This window comes from Notolepis coatsorum (genome assembly GCF_963971535.1).
Source record: "Notolepis coatsorum genome assembly, chromosome: 3".
NCBI classification, from domain to species: domain Eukaryota; kingdom Metazoa; phylum Chordata; class Actinopteri; order Aulopiformes; family Paralepididae; genus Notolepis; species Notolepis coatsorum.
The window spans coordinates 87,763,841-87,783,866 of record NC_140167.1 but is presented as its reverse complement, the minus strand read 5'-3'; the positions used below and the strand labels follow the sequence as shown (position 1 = coordinate 87,783,866).

The window sequence follows — 20,026 nt, the reverse complement described above, 5'->3', positions numbered from 1 at the left end:
GGAGGAGGAGGAGGAGGAGGAGGAGGAGGAGGAGGCTGTTCTGCGTCCTGATGACAAGTGTTGAATCGCTTGCTCTATGCCAAGTCCTGGGAGCTACACAGAGAAGCAATGCAGGTTTATGCCACCAATACACTGGGACTAAACGTCCATCACAATATTCAAGCAGAGTGTCTTAGCACTAACTAAGAATTAATCAAATAGAATTCACTCCCCACCCGCCACCTCTTCCCCATTGGCTAAATAAATGTGATTTGATTTGATTTAGTGGATGTATTGGGACAGAGCCCTCCTCCCAGCATGCACTGGGTTTCTGAAGCATCTGCACCACTAGTCATAAACTACTGTATGCAGAGGATTCTCTGCTCTAATGTAACCACACTGATGGCCTCTGTGAACACCATCCAAAATTGTGCATCTAGTACTGTTCACTATGCCAAATCCTAGGCTGAAGTGAATTTATAATAATTAGAAACTAAATGGATATATATATATATATATATATATATATATATATATATATATATATATATATATATATATATATATATATATATATATATATATATATATATATATAATAAAAAGGAATCGGTACCCTACCTTTGGGGATTAAAAAACAAACAAATAACACAAAGGGGACACAATTGTTGCTTTAAAACGTCATTCTGACGTACATTTTCGACACAGACAAGGACACTGTGGCTCTTAGGGGAACAGACAACACCAGTAAGGCAGACAAGCTTCGGGTGGACGGGGGTTAATCAAGGTAGTGGAGTTCATCTTCTACCTGAAAATGATGCTTTGCAAGTCGAAAGGGTACTCTATGATCCCTGTGGTCGGGATTCGAACCCTAAGCACATCCTGTTGGGTCGGTAGATAGGACGGCTCTGCAATACGATCCAGATCTCTTAGATAGCTAGAGACAGGAAGGACAACAGGAGGGGGAGAGAGAAAAAGAAAGAGTGAAGCATGATAAACCCCCACCAACAGCAAGTGGATCAGTCCAGATATACCCAGGTGAGCCCATTCCTAAGAGTTCTGGAGGGGTGGCTGATGGATACAGTATATTTCCCTGTTTAATCCATGACTTAATTTCCCCTCAGAAACATGGTTGATGGCAGCTTTCTAAGACGTGATTCTCAACTATTTTGCCCCATAAACAAAAGCACTCCATTTCAATCGTTTCAAAAATAATTATTATGTAGAAACATGAATTTAGCTTTGCTCTAGAATTTATTTTTGCCGTTTTTAGCCCACAAACAAACTACGACTACAAAAGGTTAAAAGAACCATAATGCTCTGTATGTCTGGTGTTCACAGCTAGTCTGGGGCCTCGTGCAGGGTTCCCAGACATTGCAAAATGAAATTCAAGGACTTTCAAGTACTTTTCGAAGCACTATTTCGTTTTTTCTATGAAAATAAAACAAATATATCGATGAAGCTGAACAAATTAAACACTTGGGTCAGTATAGGGAGGTGTAGCCTGACGTCACTGGTTGTTCCACCCGTATAGGGATGTATCATTGGGGAAAATGGATTATCGGCTATTGTAACAATTCTGCCGCATGAACATTGGCAAGCTTTCCATTTTTGCACAAAATGAGTTCCCTTCTACCACTAACATTATTGTTTAAGCATTTTTGGTTGAAATAAAAGGTAGTTATAAGGGTTTTAATTTGTCATAAAAAAAGAACTACATTTACCAGTAGGCAGCCTGTTGTTCAGTAGCCAGTAGGCAGCCTGTTAGGCTGTCGCCAAAACAACGTCACGGCAAGCTGATATCAAGCTAGCTAGCTAGCTAACGTTAAGTTTACTTAGCTAAACGTACTAGACGTTAGCAATGTCTACTGTCGTGAACCATTTTAAATTGGGGCATGTAGAGGAGTTTCGGGAACGAGTAAAATGTGCAGGTCCTCTTCTCAGACCCGTGGGGCAAGCACTGCACACGCATCATGCCGGCTAGCAAGCTAGCTAGCTACAATGTTACAAGCTCAAAAACCTTATAACTACTACTCCAGTCGTGTCCATAAGTTCCCTGGCAGAATACTTTGTTTGTGAGGACAAAGGTATACAAAGAGGAGAGAACCATTTTAAATCGGGGCACGTTAGGAGTTTCGGGAATGCCGGCTAGCAAGCTAGCTAGCTACTAACATCATGTAAAAAACATTAACGTTATAAACTATACACAATATGTACAACGAAACAATGATTTACATTAGTATTTACAGTGATTTAATATGCAGCGAAATAATGTTATACGATTTTAATTATAAATACAAATATGGTAACGTGGTTGTGGCTTTTACAAATAGTGGTTATAGCTTTAGAGATAAATGGCTATGATCACCGGAGCACTAGTGTTGGGTGAAACAGATACTAGCCACAGATTCAGGGTCAGTTATTTTCCCATTGTACGAATTGTTAAGCTTATGGAATGTAAGGGAAATCTGATCCTAGGTCTGTGACTACAGGCAGGAGGCTACGCTGTGGTGACGTCAGTCAGCAGCGCCAAATAGCCGTGTAGTTTCCCAGCGAACGAAAACATAAACTTTGTTGTTTTGCTACCTTTACGATTAATTGCGAATATTTTCATGTTGAGCTATAGATTGTGGATAAATACGCACAGAAAGGTACACCATGCCAACGTTAATGCTTTATTTATCTAAAACGAGCCGATTTAGAAATGGTTAATGGGGAAATACATTAAGTGGAACAGAGGGTGGAACAGGAAAAAACGAAAATGACGTAACCACTACACCTCCCTATTGTGGTAAATAGTAAGGTTACTTTCTACTTGAATTGTCTCATTGCAGTAGATCCAGCAGTGTTTTGTGAAGAAGTGCTGCAACGTTCTGCAGCAGAGGGAGCGATTCACCCTCTTCTGGCCTGACAGGGATCATTACACAAGGCTGGGACTATGAACGATTATGAGGTATATTGCAGATTCAGGAATATTGAATAATGCAATGTATAACACCACTGTGAGTTCTATGATTTATCATAGAAGCAATAATCTGGATGTTACGATCATGGAGCCATTATATGACGGCTTTATATGACGATGGCGGCAGGTGGCAGTGGACATGTTGATAGCTTAATAAAAATGGATTTACTGGATGAACCAATGCAACCAGAGGACAGGCTTCTGGAAATGTTCCACCAGCAATACAGTCAGTCTATAATTCTATATATTTAATAAGGCCTTGAACTAGCAGTGATATAGTAGGCTAAAACCTTTAGTATGTTAGTCTTTAAGGCTGCAGTAACGTGGCCTTAAGGCTGGTGATATGGCTAAAACCTTTAGTATGTTAGTCTTTAAGGCTGCAGTAACGTGGCCTTAAGGCTGGTGATATGGCTACAATCTTTAGTATGTTAGTCTTTAAGGCTCCAGTATAGTGGTCTTAAAGGAACACGCCAACATTTTGGGAAATTAGCTTACCGTCTTCTCCAGAGAGAGACAAGAAGATAGATACCAGTTTCCTCTCTGTGCGTTCAGTAGAAAGCTATCTGGCTGCACGTTAGCCTAGCTTAGCACAATGTATGGAAGTGGACAGCGTCGGTTAGCATTCGGGAGAGGTGTTAGTTGGACAATGCCTAGGCTAACCGGCACTGTCCACTTCCATTCATTGTGCTAAACTAGGCTAATATGCAGCCAGGGCTTATAAGAAATACTTTAGTAGTGCAGCCCTGTAAACCTTTAGTTCTGTAAACCAGTACTGTATCACTACTTGTTGCAGCCATGTAGTTTCACCAAAACCATGAGCCTTCATTTTGTTTTGCTTACCATTATATATATTACCAACAGGTTGTATAACAGGAGGCCTGCAGTTAAGTTTCATTTAATCGCGACCACGTGTCATATGATATGACAAAGTCAGCGCATCAGCTTACAATAATTTAATAAAAACATTTACGATAAGAAAGGCTTTTTGTTCATAATTTGAATACAAAGAACCAATTTCTTTGTCAAAGCGTTCTCACTTGAGAGGCGGGAGAGAGAGCACTCAAACAGCTGTCAAACACATCTGAAATTCTTTTGTGGGGGGAAAGCGTAGCAGAGAATATGTTTTATGGATGAGACATTTGAATTGTCTAATGAACATACAAAATTATGTTTTAGCAGGGATATTTGGTAGCATTTTGGCATGTGGAAAAGTAGTCCAAAAATATCACATCATATCATAGCATGAAATAATCTCATGAATTCAATTTTCTACTAGTATAGATCCTTTAAGACTTACTATCTGGTGGAGTCAGAGAGCTGGTACTCCCTCCTGTATAGATCCTTTAAGACTTACTATCTGGTGGAGTCAGAGAGCTGCTACTCCCTCCAGTATAGATCCTTTAAGACTTACTATCTGGTGGAGTCAGAGAGCTGGTGCTCCTTCCTGTATAGATCCTTTAAGACTTACTATCTGGTGGAGTCAGAGAGCTGCTACTCCCTCCAGTATAGATCCTTTAAGACTTACTATCTGGTGGGGTCAGAGAGCTGGTCCTCCCTCCAGTATAGATCCTTTAAGACTTACTATCTGGTGGAGTCAGAGAGCTGGTCCTCCCTCCAGTATAGATCCTTTAAGACTTACTATCTGGTGGAGTCAGAGAGATGGTCCTCCCTCCTGTATAGATCCTTTAAGACTTACTATCTGGTGGAGTCAGAGAGCTGGTTCTCCCTCCAGTATAGATCCTTTAAGACTTACTATCTGGTGGAGTCAGAGAGCTGCTACTCCCTCCAGTATAGATCCTTTAAGACTTACTATCTGGTGGGGTCAGAGAGCTGGTCCTCCCTCCAGTATAGATCCTTTAAGACTTACTATCTGGTGGAGTCAGAGAGCTGCTACTCCCTCCAGTATAGATCCTTTAAGACTTACTATCTGGTGGAGTCAGAGAGCTGGTTCTCCCTCCAGTATAGATCCTTTAAGACTTACTATCTGGTGGAGTCAGAGAGCTGGTCCTCCCTCCAGTATAGATCCTTTAAGACTTACTATCTGGTGGAGTCAGAGAGCTGGTTCTCCCTCCAGTATAGATCCTTTAAGACTTACTATCTGGTGGAGTCAGAGAGCTGGTCCTCCCTCCTGTATAGATCTGTTAAGACTTACTATCTGGTGGAGTCAGAGAGCTGGTGCTCCCTCCAGTATAGATCCTTTAAGACTTACTATCTGGTGGAGTCAGAGAGCTGGTACTCCCTCCTGTATAGATCCGTTAAGACTTACTATCTGGTGGAGTCAGAGAGCTGGTCCTCCCTCCTGTATAGATCCTTTAAGACTTACTATCAGGTGGAGTCAGAGAGCTGGTGCTCCCTCCTGTATAGATCCTTTAAGACTTACTATCTGGTGGAGTCAGAGAGCTGGTCCTCCCTCCAGTATAGATCCTTTAAGACTTACTATCTGGTGGAGTCAGAGAGCTGGTCCTCCCTCCTGTATAGATCCGTTAAGACTTACTATCTGGTGGAGTCAGAGAGCTGGTCCTCCCTCCTGTATAGATCCTTTAAGACTCACTATCTGGTGGAGTCAGAGAGCTGGTGCTCCCGCCAGTATAGATCCTTTAAGACTTACTATCTGGTGGAGTCAGAGAGCTGGTTCTCCCTCCTGGATAGATCCTTTAAGACTTACTATCTGGTGGAGTCAGAGAGCTGCTGCTCCCTCCTGTATAGATCCTTTAAGACTTACTATCTGGTGGAGTCAGAGAGCTGGTGCTCCCTCCTGTATAGATCCTTTAAGACTTACTATCTGGTGGAGTCAGAGAGCTGGTCCTCCCTCCTGTATAGATCCTTTAAGACTTACTATCTGGTGGAGTCAGAGAGCTGGTCCTCCCTCCTGTATAGATCCTTTAAGACTTACTATCTGGTGGAGTCAGAGAGCTGGTCCTCCCTCCTGTATAGATCCTTTAAGACTTACTATCTGGTGGAGTCAGAGAGCTGGTACTCCCTCCGGCGGTCGTAGGCCTCCTGGATGCCCGGGTCGGTCCACAGCATCTTTATTGCACTGATGTACGGCTGCTCAAACGAGCACACCTTCTCCACGTCCACCTCCCGCAGCAACAGGGCGTTACTCTGAGGGAACAAGGAGAACCTTTCACTGAGAGAACACAAGGAGAACCTTTCACTGAGAGAACACAAGGAGAACCTTTCACTGAGAGAACACAAGGAGAACCAGAACACAAGGAGAACCTTTCACTGAGAGAACACAAGGAGAACCTTTCACTGAGAGAACAAGGAGAAGAGAATAGAATAGAATAGAGTGGTGCATGATGAGCGGTGAACATAGTGGTTATCAAGTCCAGGTAACGTGCACGGTGCACGTGAGGGGACAGTCAATGAGAATTTAACAGTCTGACTGCTTGGGGGAAAAAGCTGTTAATAAATCTTGAACTCTTCGCATGTATGGACCGGTATCTCCTCCCTGAGGGAAGGAGCTGAAAGAGGTGATGTGCTGCTGGGTGAGACCGGATGGATCAACAGGGACATTCTGAATAGGGATGCACCGATCCGACCTTTTCAGTCCCGATACCGATACCTGGGTTTGGGTATCGGCCAATACCGATCCGATCCGATACCCATTTGTTCTCCAAAAAAGTTAAAAGAAAACATTTTAATCCAAGTTTTTTTTATATTAAAATATATTTTGTTTTTAAGAATTGTAAAGGATCACAAGTGTGTTTTTGATTTGTTGTAAACAAAGACAGAAAATAAACTTCATTCATTCAATTAATAAACTGTATGCCTCACTGTCACTGTGTGGAAGAGACTGGGGTCATTCTTTTGTGCAAGGCAACATCAGGCTTGACTTAAAACATTACTTTCCTAACTTAGTGAAACTAAATGTAACAAATTACTGTACTGAAAAAAAAAAAAAAAAAATTGAACGATATATAGATACATTGCATGGATCAACAGGGACCTTTTCTTCCATGTGCTTCTAAATGTAAATATGCTCCAAAGCACATCAAAGAAACGTAAGTCTCAAGATGGAAAGAGAAACAGTGTCCTCAACCTTGCAGCTCTTCAAGGTGCGTGTATCGACGTGTGTGAATCGTTACAATTGAAGAAGTGCAACACTTGGAGAATACGGAGACATTGTGTAACTTTAAAGTTACAAACCGTGTTGCTGGGTTTTCATCTTTCCTTGAAGATCAAGTGGCACATAATGCTCTTTAAATCCTTTTGTTTTCTGAGCAAAATGCTACTAAAAGGGTTTCCCTGTAGAACCCCGTATTGTTGGGCCTGTGTAACGCCAGGGGGATCAGGCCCTGGCTGTATTGTTGGGCCTGTGTAACGCCAGGGGGATCAGGCCCTGGCTGTATTGTTGGGCCTGTGTAACGCCAGGGGGATCAGGCCCTGGCTGTATTGTTGGGCCTGTGTAACGCCAGGGGGATCAGGCCCTGGCTGTATTGTTGGGCCTGTGTAACGCCAGGGGGATCAGGCCCTGGCTGTATTGTTGGGCCTGTGTAACGCCAGGGGGATCAGGCCCTGGCTGTATTGTTGGGCCTGTGTAACGCCAGGGGGATCAGGCCCTGGCTGTATTGTTGGGCCTGTGTAACGCCAGGGGGATCAGGCCCTGGCTGTATTGTTGGGCCTGTGTAACGCCAGGGGGATCAGGCCCTGGCTGTATTGTTGGGCCTGTGTAACGCCAGGGGGGGGGGGGGGGGGGGGTCAGGGCCAGGGGGGTGAGAGGGTCGAGGGTCCAGTGCTTTGATGACATCATATGGATGAAGTTACAGCTACAGCTGCAACACATTTCATTAGAGCAAGAGGGCGGCTCCCCTTAACCCTTTCACTGCCACGCGACAGAAGGTTAGCCCTTTACTATCACACAACCGACGGCGATGCTCCATCATTAGCACCATTAGCTCCGCATCCGCGGAGCTAATGATGGAGCATCACCGTCGGTTGTGTAATAGTAAAGTGCTAACCTTCTGTATCGTCACAGTGAAAGGGTTAACCGGCTGTCGTGTGGCAGTGAAAGGGTTAAGTTCAACTGAGGGCACACGTCCACATTTCTCACCCCCCCCATTTTCCCCAAAGCTTCCTGTCCACAGCAACAGTGTTTTATAAATCAACAGAAAAAGGCTCATTATGAACTAACCCGGTGGCCGGCTGCAGGGAGCTCTCCATGGTCCTGATTGCAGAGACAATACTACACTTTCAAAAATATACATCCATATTGTGTGGACATGGGCCATTGGGCATGATGTTCGCATTTTCCAGAAGCTCACTTTAGCTCCGTTTCACCCGTCCACACAGGCAAAAGAAGAGTTTTTTTTAAATAGTTTTTTAAAAGCTCAATTTTCAGTAATAATAATAATAACTTGGTTTTGTATAGCGTCTTTCATAAAACCCAAGGTCGCTTTACATAGGGCGAAAAACAACAATAACAAACATGGTAGACAGACACACAACATTCAATGTAGGAAGTTAGGGATCAAAGGCCATGTTGAAGAGGTGAGTTTTGAGTGTCGTATTATAGCGCTATATAAATGCACCATTTAGCTATTGATATTAGCAAACACTGTCAACAGGAAATACATTTGGGACAATACGTTTATATTGTCAAGTTGAAACCGTCAAGCAAAATGCTGCACAGTAGAACACTGACCATGTAAATTAATTGCACCACTTGTTAAAATATTTTGTTACTTATGCCACAATATTGTGAAGACTCAAAAGCATAGTCATGCTCGACATTGCACCAGTAGGTGCGTGATACATGCATGACATAGGGGTGGGCGATATGACGATATTAAATAAATATCGGGTACAGTTGCATTAACGATACACTTCTGAAACGTATCGTGGACATGGCGATGTTTTGTATTAATATGCCTAGTATTATGTTGTCACGTCAGTTTCTAAGCCGCCGCGGCTGAGATGAGACTTGCTTTAGCGCAGCGCTTTCGTCTCTCCCTCTCACAGAAAAAAGTCACACACTCGCCCAACTTAGGTCACACACGCACACACACACATACACGCACGCACACACACACACACACACAGAGACAGAGGCGGTATTTGTTATTGTTTGGAGGAAACGGGGAAAGAGGATACGAGAGTGTGAGAGAAGTGAAGAGAGTTTAGCTAGTTTAAACGTTAGCCCTACATTTTATTTTTATTTTTATTCAGAAACGGCAATGGAATATGTGTGTGTGTGTGTGTGTGTGTGTGTGTGTGTGTGTATTTTTGGCTAAAGTGGATAGAAAACACAGTACTGTGCAAAAGTCTTAGGCACCCAAGAGTTTTTATATAAATTGGCTTAGATGTTAATAAAACAAATTCTGTATTAGTGTGTCAGTAGACTACTCTTAGATGTTTTTGAAACTTCTAAATTCTATAATTTTTTAAAGCATCTTCATGGTTTAATGCAGACATGTGTTGCAGGGACTATTATAATCACCATGTTGGCGTGACTGTATGCATCAAAGGGTTAAATCAAGCATTTTTACGTGCTTTAGAGGAAATGTCAAAATATTGCAATAGTGTATCGTGCCATAAAATATTGCGATATCATTTAGAGGCCATATCACCCAGCCCTAGCATGACATATCGTCCACCCATACATACAGTTTGTAGTGCTACTGCAATGAAAGGAATATAAAAAAAAGAACACATCATGCATGCTGTAATTGCAATAATGTACACCATCAGAGCACAGGTCTAGCGGAGGGTCATCAAGAGAACCCCAAGACGTTCCCCACCTTGTTCTGCTCATACTTGAACGGGATCTTGAGGTTCTCCGTGGCGCGGATCATGGACTGCACGGAGGTGAAGATGTTCTGGTAGACCAGCTTGGTGAAGCCCCTCTTGTCCTCCTCTGTGTAGCCCGTCCCGTGGATGATCCGCATCTGTTTAATGAAAGTGCTCTTTCCGCTCTCGCCGGTACCTGAGAGCAAACGGAGGCAAGAAGCGCTGCTTAATAAAACTAACATACTGAGATGACGACACAGACATTTCCATACAAACCGTCTCGTCGGTACCTGAGAGCAGACCGGGGCAAGAAGCGCTGCTTGAGTGCCATGCGTTGAGTGCCAACAACGAGTAAACTCGTTTTTATGATCGTTATTTCCTTTATTCGCTATTGGCATTCATAATTCATCCAGGAAGCCTCCGGGAGCCAGCTGGACCCCGTCTGATATTGCAACGCCTCAATACCGCCGCCTGGTGGATTTCGAGCGAGTTACACTCCACTCTAAACCGGAAGTGGCGCTCGGTGCATCGGGGAAAAATCTCCACCAGAGATATGTTGTAACGTGGATCAAGATACACACCTCGAGTGCATTGGATCGCTTTCGAGACGCAAGAATCAATATGCTTTCGGCGTTTATTGCGTCAAGTCAAATCAAGTCAAGTCAAGAGATTTATTTGTCACGGCATACAAGTATACAATGAAATGCGGGTGGTCTTGCCCGCAACGATGCGCAAATAACATAATAGAATCAACATTGTGCAATAACCAAGTAACATTGTGCAATAAACAAGTAACTTGTTAGGGCATATCGGTATATGTACATAAGTTATTTACAGAGCATGGAGGACATACTGGGTCCTTTGGTAGTGTCTTTCTGTACATGCTAATTTATACAATCTCCGGTTATACTATACTATTTTTAAAGTGACCCTTCTTGGTGGCCATAAGTGTGGGTGTGTGCAGCATGAGTGTGTGCCTGCTCATGTTAAAGTGGCTGCTAGTGTGTGAGCGTGTACAGTGAGTGTGTTGTGCGTGTGCTCATGTGTGCTTGTGTGTGGAGAGTTCAGTGTTCAGGGCTCTGATGGCCTGGGGGAAGAAGCTGAGCCGAAGTCTCTCTGTCCTAGCAGCTGGTGTTCGCAGGCGTCTGCCTGACCTGAGCAGCATGAACAGGCTGTTGTTGGGGTGGTGTGGGTCTTTCATTATTCTGCAGGCTCTGGATTTGCACCTCTTGTTGTATAGAACCTGCAGGGGTGGTAGTGCAATACCCGTGGTACGCTCGGCTGAGCGCACCACTCTCTGTAGGGCCTTCTTGTCCTGTGCCGTGCTGTTTCCATACCAGGCAGTGATGTTTCCAGTCAAGATGCTCTCTACAGCCCCGGAGTAGAAGGACTGGAGTATCTTCCCAGATACTCTGAACTTCCTTAACTGTCTCAGGTGGTAGAGGCGTTGCTTCGCCTTTTTTACGACTGAGTCTATGTGTGTTGTCCATGTCAGATCCTCTGCGATGTGGACCCCCAGGTACTTAAAGCTGCTCACCCTGTCCACGGTAGCCCCGTTAATCCTCAGTGGTGTGTGTGTCTCCTGCTGTCCTCTCCTATAATCCACGATCAGCTCCTTGGTTTTACCAATGTTCAGGAGCAGGCTGTTGTCCTGGCACCAGCGTTCCAGTACCTCAACCTCCTCCCGGTAGGCCTTCTCGTCGTTGTCCGAGATCAGCCCCACCACCACTGTGTCGTCCGCAAACTTCACTATGGAGTTGGAGCTGAACTTGGCCACACAGTCATGTGTGTATAGTGAGTACAGCAGGGGGCTCAGAACACAGCCCTGGGGGGACCCGATGCTCAGGGTGATGGTGTTGGAGGTCTGACCCCCCACCCTGACCGCCTGGGGCCTTTCACTCAGAAAGTCCAGTATCCAGGCGCTCAGGGCGGAGCTCAGACCCAGCTCGATCAGCTTGTCCACCAGTCTGGTGGGGACTATGGTGTTGAACGCTGAGCTGTAGTCAATGAACAACAGTCTCACATAGCCCCCCTTCTGTCGGTCCAGGTGAGAGAGGGTGCTGTGCAGTACTTGGGAGACCGCGTCGTCAGTGGACCTGTTTGGCCTCTATGCAAATTGCATGGGGTCATACAAACGGAAAATGGATCCATCAGATCGATGTCAAATAATTGGAATTTTTCTTCTCCAGACGCATCGGCCAGAGGTAAGAGGAATCTAATGTTATTTCCAGCTCGATTGTCCATTTATTTCATTGCAATCTGTCCGATCAACGTATGGTGTCTTACTAAAGAAAGCCGTTAGTGACAATCAAGGAATCATAAACGACCCCCCCCCCCCCTTTCCTTCACGCATGATGGAGCATAATGTATAGCGATCATATGCATTTGAAATTGTTTATATAGCGTGTATAGGGACGAAACGCCAATCGATAATGTATAATACGCGTCGGGGCCTATAGCGTGCGTTCTAGGAATGACAGTCTAAAAACATACTTATATTCTCGACGGTACTAACACGACAATGCATGAATGGAAAAATATAACGTTCCCACATCCGGAACGATAGATACCCGATGTTGAATGGGCCATAGTAATGTCGATATATATAGCTATAATATTTAAGAAGTTATAGCCCTGCAAAGAAGGTGAGCCACTCCATAGGCTTACAGCACTGGCAGAGAGTGGTAAAGATGGGCATACTGCATGGCACCCAATGTGTTAATAAGACTAACTATACTGAGATGACGACAACACACAGACATTTCTATACACACACACGCTCATGTGGAGGCAAGGAAACACAAGTAGAGATTTTTTTTTTACGAGTCACATGATCTCACAATGTGTGGTATTTGGACTTCATGCCTTGAAGTTCTATCAAATGGTGTTCTTGAAAATAGACAATGGCCTTTAATAAAGATCTTCAAATATAGAATGAATAATTGATGCATGGCATGGCTCTTGATTTTCACATTCTATTGCCACAAGGAATAATAATAACTACTTTCTCAAGTTAAAGGAACAGGAATGCAGAGTGACACCTTACAACTAGGGTTGCAAAGGGGCAGAAACTTTCCGGGAAAGCTTCCATGGGAAGTTAAAAGGGGAACAACAACAGCCATGATTTTAATGTTATATTGTTAGGGGTTAATACAACATGTTAGAACAAAGCGTGGCTGTACCGTCTTTTGGGGAGAGCGTCAAAGTAATCACGCCAAGCAGCTCAATAAAGAAATTAACAGAGAGTGAAATTACAGTAAAATTAAATATATTAAAATATATTAGGCAATTTCTGAAAAAAGAAAAATTTAAGAAAAAGATGAAGCTTCCAACCTGTAAATGTTACATTACAGAGTTTGCTCATTTTCCAGTGTCCATTGATTTAGTTTGCCACCAAAGCCAAGGGGAGCATCAGTGCAGGCAGGCTTGGTTTTACTGCACGGCTTGATACAGTTTGCATTTATTCAATGTGCATTTCCTGACTCAAAATGACTATTGCAACTAGTGATGCACCGATGTGAAAATTGTGGCCGATACCGATAACAATATTGCGGTTCTGGCCGATACCGATATTTACCGATGTCGATATCTCTGTATAGAAAACACTTTTTTATGATAATCAAATAAAGAGCTATTTTCCAAAAAGCATATTCTTTTTAACTTTTGTAACTTATTTTCAGAAATGACAGATATTTTGAAACTATTTAAGGCCAAAACATGTAAAAGAAAATGATTAAAACTTTTTTTTTCTTTTCTTTTTAATATCGGCCCTATCTTGATATCGGACCGATACCGATGTGTAAAAAAACTGCCATATCAGCCGATATTATATCGGCGGCCGATATATCGTGCTGCTGCATCACTAATTGCAACCAATATCACTATTGCTACTCTCACTCAACCCTACACAACACTGGTAAGCATGACTTCAGAATCTAAACAAACAAAAAGCTAAAATCGGCCAAATTGACAAGAGCACCGCTCATCTGATGTAGCCTGTGTGCGTGAATACTTTCGGCAGCCCACTTGTCCTTCCGCATTGCTCTGGTCGCAACGCGGCCCTCAGCCAAGCAGCAATACTACGCTCCAGTCAGTGATGGGCAAGCTACTTGGAAAATGTAGCAAGCTACACTACAAGTTACTCTTAGGGCTGGGCGATAAAACGATAACGATAACTATCGCGATAAATTATTTCCTCGAAATAAACATGAAACGTGGTCGCAAAGTTTCGATATATCGATTTTCCAAGCTTGGCTCCGTTCAGCCTCGGCTCAGCACACTCACTAACAACAACCAACGTTACGTGATGACGTGCTTGCGCACAACAGCTAACAACCAATCAGTGAAGGAGATGGCCGAGAGCGAAGTACACCCGGAAGGAGGTAGGACTCACTCAACAACAAGGCTTGCTATTTTCTGCCTACAGTGAAACATCATCATGATAGCAGCTATCTGTTAGTTAAAGCTGTTGACAAAAAGTGTACTGACTTGTGTGCTGTTTGGGAACAGTTGATTTTCATCAGCTCACCTGAATGTGTTCTCAAGTTAGTGCTGGTCGTGTGGGAAGTTGAGAGCAGCATGTTTTAGGCGTTTTTTCAGTCAAACTCATAAATGTGTCCAGATAGGGCCATGGAGAGGCATTGTTGTTATTGACATCATCACCTTCATCAATGCCATCGAACCCCTCTGCCATTTCGCGCGGACTGGTTCATGTAATCCGTTAAATTGCATTCATTCATTCAGTACGTCTGTGTTTTGATTTTCACTTCCTGGTTTGCGGAGCTGGAGTCCCGCCCTATCCTGCCTCTGATTGGCCTACCCGTAATGTTTTGGCCTAACCATACCCAATCGTGAGTCGTCATACTCATATCTAAACCAACCAACCAATCATAGTGGTTTTTTTTTCTACAGGGAGTTTTTTTTTCTCCTCACAAATCTTTATAGTCTAGACTGTTTCTCCCGACAGTAGCGTTGTAGCGTTTCCTCATCGCTACGTCACTACTTCGTTCTAAAAATAGCTGCGCTACAGACACCGCTACTTGAATCAAAAGTAGCGACGCTACCATCACGCTACTGAGAATTGTAGTTAAGCTATGTAGCGTCGCTACTTGTAGCTAGCTACTGGCCATCACTGGCTCCAGTTAACCTAATTTATACAAATGGAGTATTGATTACGCCGTAACAAATCATTAAAAATATACTAAACATACTTAACTATGTGTTCACTGTTGTGTTACTGGCTGCTTCTCGGCATAAGCCCCATAATAAGACCGTCTCTGGCTTCGTCCAGCGGACACCAGAGCTCAGCGATGCCGCTCGCGGCAGCATATTCTCCCCGCTGGCGATCGGAGCACGGAGGGTCGTGGACCCGCAACGCAGCCGCGAAGCCGTCGATGCGATTTTTTTATTGGTTTGTCATGACAAACCAATTACATAATCCAACATAATGTGTAAAGAAACAACATATTCCAGTTAACGGTATATTTTTTTAATGATTCGTACAATACTCCATTTGTATAAATTAGGTTAACTGGAGCGTAGTATTGCTGCCTGGCTGAGGGCCGCGTCGCGGCTCATGCGCGTGCGCGCGCTCGGCCAATCAGAGCAATGCGGAAGGACAAGTGGGCTGCCGAAAGTATTCACGCAGCCTGCGTACTTCAGCCATCCCTCTGCCTGCACCGTTCATCTGATGCAGCCCGTGTTCTTCAGCCCTCTGCCTGCACCGTTCATCTGATGTAGCCCGTGTTCTTCAGCCCTCTGCCTGCACCGTTCATCTGATGTAGCCTGCATACTCCAGCCCTCTGCCTGCACCGTTCATCTGATGTAGCCCGTGTTCTTCAGCCCTCTGCCTGCACCGTTCATCTGATGTAGCCTGCATACTCCAGCCCTCTGCCTGCACCGTTCATCTGATGTAGCCCGTGTTCTTCAGCCCTCTGCCTGCACCGTTCATCTGATGTAGCCTGCATACTCCAGCCCTCTGCCTGCACCGTTCATCTGATGTAGCCCGTGTTCTTCAGCCCTCTGCCTGCACCGTTCATCTGATGTAGCCTGCATACTCCAGCCCTCTGCCTGCACCGTTCATCTGATGTAGCCCGTGTTCTTCAGCCCTCTGCCTGCACCGTTCATCTGATGTAGCCTCTGTGTACTGCAGCCCTCTGCCTGCACCGTGCATCTGATGTAGCCTCTGTGTACTGCAGCCCTCTGCCTGCACCGTTCATCTGATGTAGCCCGTGTACTACAGCCACGCAAAAAGAGCCAGAGCCGAGGAATATCTCATTTTATTAATTCCCACAGAAGGTTTTCACCCTTGAATATTAAAAGGTTGCAACAATTAATTGCAATTCCTAATGTACAGCAAAAATCACAATGTTATATCATGGGTCTAATATCATACTAATATTGTATTGCTCACTGCTGATTCCCAAAGAAAGGGAGAGAATTTCTTGTTCCCAGAGGGACAATTTGTTTTGTAGGCAGAAGTTAAGGATTAACATGCAAATAAAGCATAGCAAGAATATATTACATTTACAACCCAAGAAATGGGTCAAAATAAAGCAAAAGACAAAAACACACCTAAGGCATCATGTAGGATAATCCAACATTCACTGGACAACTAAGAGTTACCATGCAAAATATAACAACATACAAGTCCAGGCTCTTCAAGACACCTAGAGTTGATACAATGTGACTGTAGGATGGAGTTAAACCATCTGGTACTACCTCGGACCAATCATGGTTCTCATGTCATGATAACATCCATACCATTACTTTGGTGTTGGGTTACAACTAGAGGTCCGACTGACTTAACCCGTCTACTACTGGGTAAAAGTGGAGCAGTGCAGAGGCCCACAGCAATCACACAAGACTGCACAGTTCATACCAGCTCAGCAGGGGGGGGGGGGGGGGGGGGGTAACTACAGAGGGGAAACACACACACACACACACACTTACACAGGAAAGTGAGAAGAGATTATAAAGAAAGACCAAAAAGATGACGGAAAAACACTTAGACAGAAACTTGTTCAGAGACATACAGAAACACACACCCTTTTTCACACACAACCAAAGTGAACCCTATATATCCCTCCTAACCACAGTGCTTCTGTTGAGTGTCCCAGAGGAGCTTGCAGAGCGGTTTCTGCATCTTTATAAGGACATATTCTCTCTAACCAAACTACCCATCAAGGCTTTAGGGATGTCAGTGTATTGGCATGAAGCAACAGATAGTACAGTAGGAACCAAAGAGACACAGTAGAACAGCTAGGTAGCTACAGTAGGAACCAAAGAGACACAGCAGAACAGCTAGGTAGCTACAGTAGGAACCAAAGAGACACAGCAGAACAGCTAGGTAGCTACAGTAGGAACCAAAGAGACACAGTAGAACAGCTAGGTATCTACAGTAGGAACCAAAGAGACACAGCAGAACAGCTAGGTAGCTACAGTAGGAACCAAAGAGACACAGTAGAACAGCTAGGTAGCTACAGTAGGAACCAAAGAGACACAGTAGAACAGCTAGGTAGCTACAGTAGGAACCAAAGAGACACAGTAGAACAGCTAGGTAGCTACAGTGGGAACCAAAGAGACACAGTAGAACAGCTAGGTAGCTACAGTAGGAACCAAAGAGACACAGTAGAACAGCTAGGTAGCTACAGTAGGAACCAAAGAGACACAGTAGAACAGCTAGGTAGCTACAGTAGGAACCAAAGAGACACAGTAGAACTGCTAGGTAGCTACAGTAGGAACCAAAGAGAGACAGTAGAACAGCTAGGTAGCTACAGTAGAAACCAAAGAGACAGTAGAACAGCTAGGTAGCTACAGTAGGAACCAAAGAGACAGTAGAACAGCTAGGTAGCTACAGTAGGAACCAAAGAGACAGTAGAACAGCTAGGTAGCTACAGTAGGAACCAAAGAGACACAGTAGAACTGCTAGGTAGCTACAGTAGGAACCAAAGAGACACAGTAGAACAGCTAGGTAGCTACAGTAGGAACCAAAGAGACACAGTAGAACAGCTAGGTAGCTACAGTAGGAACCAAAGAGACACAGTAGAACAGCTAGGTAGCTACAGTAGGAACCAAAGAGACACAGTAGAACAGCTAGGTAGCTACAGTAGGAACCAAAGAGACACAGTAGAACAGCTAGGTAGCTACAGTAGGAACCAAAGAGACACAGTAGAACAGCTAGGTAGCTACAGTAGGAACCAAAGAGACACAGTAGAACAGCTAGGTAGCTACAGTAGGAACCAAAGAGACACAGTAGAACAGCTAGGTAGCTACAGTAGGAACCAAAGAGACACAGTAGAACAGCTAGGTAGCTACAGTAGGAACCAAAGAGACACAGTAGAACAGCTAGGTAGCTACAGTAAGAACCAAAGAGACACAGTAGAACAGCTAGGTAGCTACAGTAGGAACCAAAGAGACACAGTAGAACAGCTAGGTAGCTACAGTAGGAACCAAAGAGACACAGTAGAACAGCTAGGTAGCTACAGTGGGAACTAGGGGTTTAAACTTTAACGGTAGACGGAAGCCACGGTTCGGTACGTACCCAGTGTCAGAAATATTGTGTCTGTTACTAGGCTTGAGTAAATTGTAATGAACCAAAGGAGAATATCAATACTTTTATTTAATTTTCCTCATCTTTGATGGTGAATAACACCATGCTAAAAATGACCAGACATGAAAAACTGCCGCTGAGCTCGTTCAGCACCTTCTTGAGATCACGTGTACAAAAAAATCTAAGCAAATTAATAAATGGAAGATGATTAAACAGAAGGCTTTGTAGATACAGTACTGAGTTCTGCCATCCGGACACATGCAATTTGAAATAGGATTATAGAATATAGAATAACAGGTAGGGATGTCCCGATCACGTTTTAAAAAATAAAGTAATTTCTTTTTTTTTTACTTTTTTTTTTATTCAACAAACATGACCATGTTCACGTGTTAAACTCATACTGAGGCCTTCATTTTGGTTTTAAATTACATAGCATCATTTATTTATTTATTGTCACACAGAGCAGAAGAATTTTGCCAAAACAAACCAATAGTATCCAGCTGCAGAACGGCAGACCAGCCACACTCTCAGATCCAAATGCATTTCCTTTGATTTAATTATACATCAAATGATTTATGTCAAGGATTGCAATGCCTCGCTTGAATGAAGTTAATTTTTCACCTGGATAACGTCAACATTCAGGGTGAATGTAATGTGAGAAATTGGGATTAAAAGATAATAAAATAAAAAAAAAGAATTATTTGGGTCTGAGATTATGGCTGGTCTGCCGTTCTGCAGCTGGATACTATTGGTTTGTTTTGGCAAAATTCTTCTGCTCTGTGTGACAATAAATAAATGAATGATGATATGCAATTTAAAACCAAAACTAAGGCCTCAGTATGAGTTGTATGATCGGATCGGGACATCCCTAATAACAGGCCTATAAATGACCTTATTGTGGCCAAGTGGCACATCTATAGATCGGGCCAAATCTCCCCTTTCCAATAGCAATCTGGATTTAGTATCACCAGGCGTGCAGCAAAAAAACGTGAATGAAATCTACTACAGTTACTTTTTTATAATGTACATTTCTCCACCATTTTTCCCTCTCACCCATTGCCCCTCTAGCCTGGCCCCTCTAGCCTAGCTCCTCTCCCAACTATAAACCTCCCTCTGTCCCTCTAGTTATTCCTACTTTCTGTGTCTCCTCTCGTCTTCTGTCTCAACATCTCAGTCTTCTTACTCATTTCCCTCTTCCTTAGATCCGTTCTCTTTCCTCTGCTCCATTTCTCGATTCAGTATTCCCTCCCTTCTTCGTCTAACCTCAGCCTCCCCCTCTCTCCCTCTCATTCCTGTGCTGAACGGTAGCACCCGCTCCGCAGTGTTTGTTCTGCCTGGTCATACACAGCAGGCTGAACCGGGCCAAGCCAGGCCGAACCCGGGGTATGTATGCCAGGTTGAACCGGGTCTAGCCAGGCTGGTCTGGGGAATAACATGAACTAAGCCCATTGCATACGCTCTTGTTTTCTTAGTCTCTGCAGAGCAGGCTGCTGCGGCTCCTTCTAAAGCCTCTAAAGACCCAATGATTACACAGAGATCTCCTCTCCTCACTTCCGGGACTCACTGGTGCCTAAGAAGCTACAGATGCCTTGGAAGAGTCTCCTCGGACGACCTGGACAGATGGGGACTTTTCATGCTTGCTTTACCAATAAACAGTGACAGCCACAAGTGACGCCAACACGCACATACTGGACACATTATCAGAGAGGAACTGTAGAGGGTGATAAGACAGTGAAAGCCATGAAGTAGGGATGGGTATTTTACAAAACAATCTAGATCGATTGATCGCATGATGTACT

General features: G+C 43.9%; 1 protein-coding gene across 1 annotated transcript in view; it reads right to left on the bottom strand.

Moving 5' to 3' along the window:
* The window catches only part of LOC311224628 (guanine nucleotide-binding protein subunit alpha-11), an 88,395-nt gene that overhangs the window by 16,158 nt on the left and 52,211 nt on the right, over nt 1-20,026 (bottom strand). The window contains exons 2-4 of the mRNA XM_084309668.1: nt 9,688-9,872; nt 5,895-6,049; nt 788-916 (exon numbers count right to left, since the gene is read on the bottom strand). Coding sequence (XP_084165794.1) covers nt 788-916; nt 5,895-6,049; nt 9,688-9,872 — 469 coding nt within the window. The remainder of the gene's footprint in view (nt 1-787; nt 917-5,894; nt 6,050-9,687; nt 9,873-20,026) is intronic.